This window comes from Bremia lactucae, linkage group LG9 (assembly GCF_004359215.1).
Source record: "Bremia lactucae strain SF5 linkage group LG9, whole genome shotgun sequence".
NCBI classification, from domain to species: Eukaryota; Oomycota; class Peronosporomycetes; order Peronosporales; family Peronosporaceae; genus Bremia; species Bremia lactucae.
This window is the reverse complement of record NC_090618.1, coordinates 3734108-3737970: the sequence shown is the minus strand read 5'-3', so window position 1 is coordinate 3737970 and position 3863 is coordinate 3734108. Positions and strand designations below refer to the sequence as shown.

Here is a 3863-nt window from a genome sequence, read left to right as displayed (position 1 = left end):
TGTGCCTCGGACGCGGCCCTCCGCTGTCCGAGCACGAATGCCTCAAACTGCTCCAACTGAGCAACATGTTGCTCAGGAGGACTACCCAGGAGCCTGGCCAGGGCTTGTTCACCAAGTCCCTGCGCCATAAGCCCTGCCACCTCCCGATGATGTTCGGAGAGGTGGGGAAAATGAGCCCAATCAATATTGAGGCTCATCCTCACGTACACACGCAGAGATGCGGGTCGTGGGAAGGATTTCAAGTGCTACCAAGTGTAGGCGGGCACGTCGTAATGCGGCCACGCTCTACTTAGACACACACCCTAGCACAGCGAGGAAGCGGTTTAACCTGCTTCTCTTGCGTGCAGTGAGGTAGTTGTGGTGGGCGCGTAAGCGACCTCACCCAACACACTAAGTACTCTGGTTAAGTGTCATCACGGGAGCGGTAATCCGTCTCCTCGTGCGCACTTACCAAGTAAGAAGTAGTTTTCAGAATGATTTATATTTAATAGAAATAAATACGAATACCTATTTTTACCAATTAAAATGTTATCTCTATAGATAACATTTAATATGTATTGCGAGCGTATCTTTCTAGATACCTCGCGTAACGGATGACGCTAGCCGTCATCCCTCCTAATGTGAATGCATCCATGTGCATCACATACACAAGGGTTGGTCACAAATGTGCACCACACCCGGGTGCTGGGTCTAATTACAACTATTTAGTAATTGACCATCCGCTTAAGTACACCAAGCCTACTTAACGGGGACTGTGTTATATTAGGGCAACATTAGCCCGTTACATTAAGCGTATACTTTTACAGCTGTCGACATTGCTAACTTTTATCTCAACCTTTTACCTGATTAAGGGACATGCAATGCTCGAGCAAGCATCAATAAAAGGAAGTGGGTGGCCAGCGCGATCCAGGGTCTGCATTCTAATTTTTAGCAATTATTTACTACAGCTTGGCGACTTGATAAGCTGAAGAAGAAGTTGAGACGTTTTTAGCTCCGTTACGATGTTAGTTATTAAAATTAGCAACTTTTTTATTTTTAAATCGATTATTTGAGTAGTATAAAATTGAAAATTACTGGTGTCAGATTTATTTCTACAACTCATCAGCGATAAGTCTAATGATCTCGCCAATCTTCCCAATCAACATTAAGGCTACGTAACGGCACAAGCTCTTTTCGAATTCTGAGGCATAAAAATATGAAAAGTGAAGTAGCTCAATGGGCTTACAGTGCCAACTCAGGAAACACGTAAACACGTACGGATTCCAGACAAGCTCGTTCTCGTTGTCAGTCTTAACATCCTTTTCCTGTGGGCGATCATTAAACATCTTCGATATCGACTGCAGCTCTGATGTTGAATGAGAGCTTATGTCAGCCTCCAGATTCATGGCGTGCATTGCGCTCTCTGCAATAGCTTCTTGATGCAGCCGAGCAATTTCCTCTTCCTTTTGACGCTGCTTTTCTTCACGCTGCTTTCGTCGCTTCAGACTGACTAATCTTGCAAGCGACCACTACAACCACAAAATTATAAACTTTCTCTGAGATTAAATTTTGCAGCATTCATTACCTCCTCCGGAAACTTCTTCTGATGATCTGCCAAATCCATGAGCTCTATATCGATTTCGTCACATTGCTAAAAAGGTAAGAACGATAGGAGATATAGTTAACGTTGATAATACTTTCAAAGCGCGTAGTGCTATACTTCAAGTTTTTGCTCAATTTTAGTCGCGGCCTCTTCCTACCATACCAGTTCAAATTTTATTAAGCGATTGAGTAAGTCTCAATCAATGCAGCCAAACCAAACAATTATACCTCATAGTCAATCATATCGGCAATGGCATCCGTAAGCTGTGTTTTCAGGTGTTCTACTTCACGAATATATTTCTGTCTCAAAAAGTTAGTCAGCGCAGATCTCAACTGAGTTAAAACGCTTCGCCCACTTACATTGCGAACTTTTACAAGTTTTAAGCAATCCTCTGCTTTCTGTTTTATTTGGGAAGCCGCTATCACCCTATCCGCAACAAGATCTGCCGCTGTCTGGTACTTCATAATACTTTCCTTGAGCAAAGTCTGGTGTCTCTCTCTGATCTGTTGGTCCAAAAACTTCACCGCCGTCTTAAAGTGATCAATCTTTTTTAACACATCTAGCACAGGATTAACCGAGTGCGAATTGAGCTTTATCGGCAACACATGATAAAATTCACTCGCTGTGTCATGACTGTCGGGAAGCTCTACCCTATATGCGTTGTTGCTCGTCAAAGACCGATGCTTACAGTCTTCTGAACCGTCTTCAGCCGCCGCTACTTGTAAGAAGGGTGGCAAAATCTCACCTGTGCAGCGCCACATTTTTAGCAATTGAGCATCAGTAAAAATCTGCTTCTCATGCCAAAGCTCAAGGAGCCTCGTGACATTCTGACGGTCCATTGGGGAGTTGCATACAAGCGCCACAGCTTCTTCCAAATACTGACTAAATAAATCTACAAATAAGGGAGCTTTGCAGCTATCTACTTCGCCAAACAGCGTCTTCTGCAATACGTGGTTGGCCACGTACAGGAACGCCACTCGCTCAGACTGAAAGTCGCTAGCGCGCAGGGCTTGAATCCAGTATTCTGCCATCTCCTTTGCCTTAAAAGCATCATTTAAGCGTTGTACACGCATCATACCATCACTTACGGCCTCTACGCGCTCTTGCGTCTCGTCGAGTTCTCGAAGGTCTGCAAGGAATTCTTCCATTGATTGAGGGATGGCTTTTTTAACTAGGTTCTTGTAAGTACCGTTGTTCCTATTCAAGAACATAACTTGAGGTTTAGATTCCATATAATGTACCCATGAATTATAATGTATCATTTATGTATAGGTTGCTTAATACTGTTGTCAGTACTAGCAAAAGGTGCCCCGTTAAACGTGTAATACACTGATTACAGTGAAGGTGGGGTGCCTCGATTACTTCACGAGCACGACGTGCAGAGGAAGGTTCCAAGTAGCTAAGAAGCCTTCGCTACTAGGGATAGTTTTTAGGGCTTTAGAATAGGGAAAAAGTTAAACTGTATTAGTATATTAAGTTCTTTCATTACGATCTTCTATCTACTGGCTTTAATATATTAGTAACTAACTATGCAATGCGCCTCCTTGCGAACCGGCTAGTCGTGTCTTGTAACGATTGACGGGGTTGATTTCAGCTGAAATCAACCACTCAATAGAACTAATGTCTTATTGCGTCATTATTCTCAAGTTTGGTAATGGTGGAACTATTAAGTCAAAATTAATAAAGATAATAATTTTGTACTTCTTGTCTTACTTTTTCTCATAGGAAATGATCCATATGTGTAACGGGGCACTGCGACTTGTACTGTTTCAGTACAAGTCCACTTCACACTGCTTCAGATGTGAGTGGTGCCTCTCGTTAGGTGACGTACACTGTACGTATAGAGGAAGACTTCTCTTAAGGCAAGTTAGCTTAAGAGTGTAAAATGAAAACTGTATTAATATAGTTAAGTGTCTTGTTAATCTATCTTTGTAAATGTTGACTTAACTATAAACTAATACTAAACATGTACATGAATTCTTATCTATCTTATCTCGTAACTCTCTTTGATTACTTCTACAGCTGATTAGTCTGCGGAATAAATAGACATAATGGTCTATACCTATTTATGGATAAGAATTCAGGAAATTACTATTTAAAGTAATTTCCTCCAAATATTATCTACCTTTTGGATAATATTAATTAACAATCTTTTATTGTTAATTTCATGTAACGATACACCCCGTTACATCACCCCTCCCTTAAACGACAATCACTCTGAATGTCATTAGGTGGAGTGGTCGCTAAATGACCACTTAATTTTTAAAATGATTTTGATTGG

At 41.5% G+C, this 3863-nt stretch overlaps 1 protein-coding gene across 1 annotated transcript; it reads right to left on the bottom strand.

Annotated features, from left to right (window-relative positions):
- Positions 1-985: 985 nt before the first annotated feature.
- On the bottom strand, positions 986-2730 carry CCR75_005382 (uncharacterized protein; the record flags this gene model as incomplete). The annotated part of the gene is made up of 7 exons (XM_067963463.1): positions 986-1005; positions 1034-1180; positions 1258-1508; positions 1565-1630; positions 1700-1735; positions 1810-1881; positions 1942-2730. 6 exons carry the CDS (start codon positions 2728-2730, stop codon positions 1114-1116), a joined length of 1281 nt encoding a protein of 426 aa, XP_067817945.1. The 3' UTR covers positions 986-1005; positions 1034-1113.
- Positions 2731-3863: the final 1133 nt, after the last annotated feature.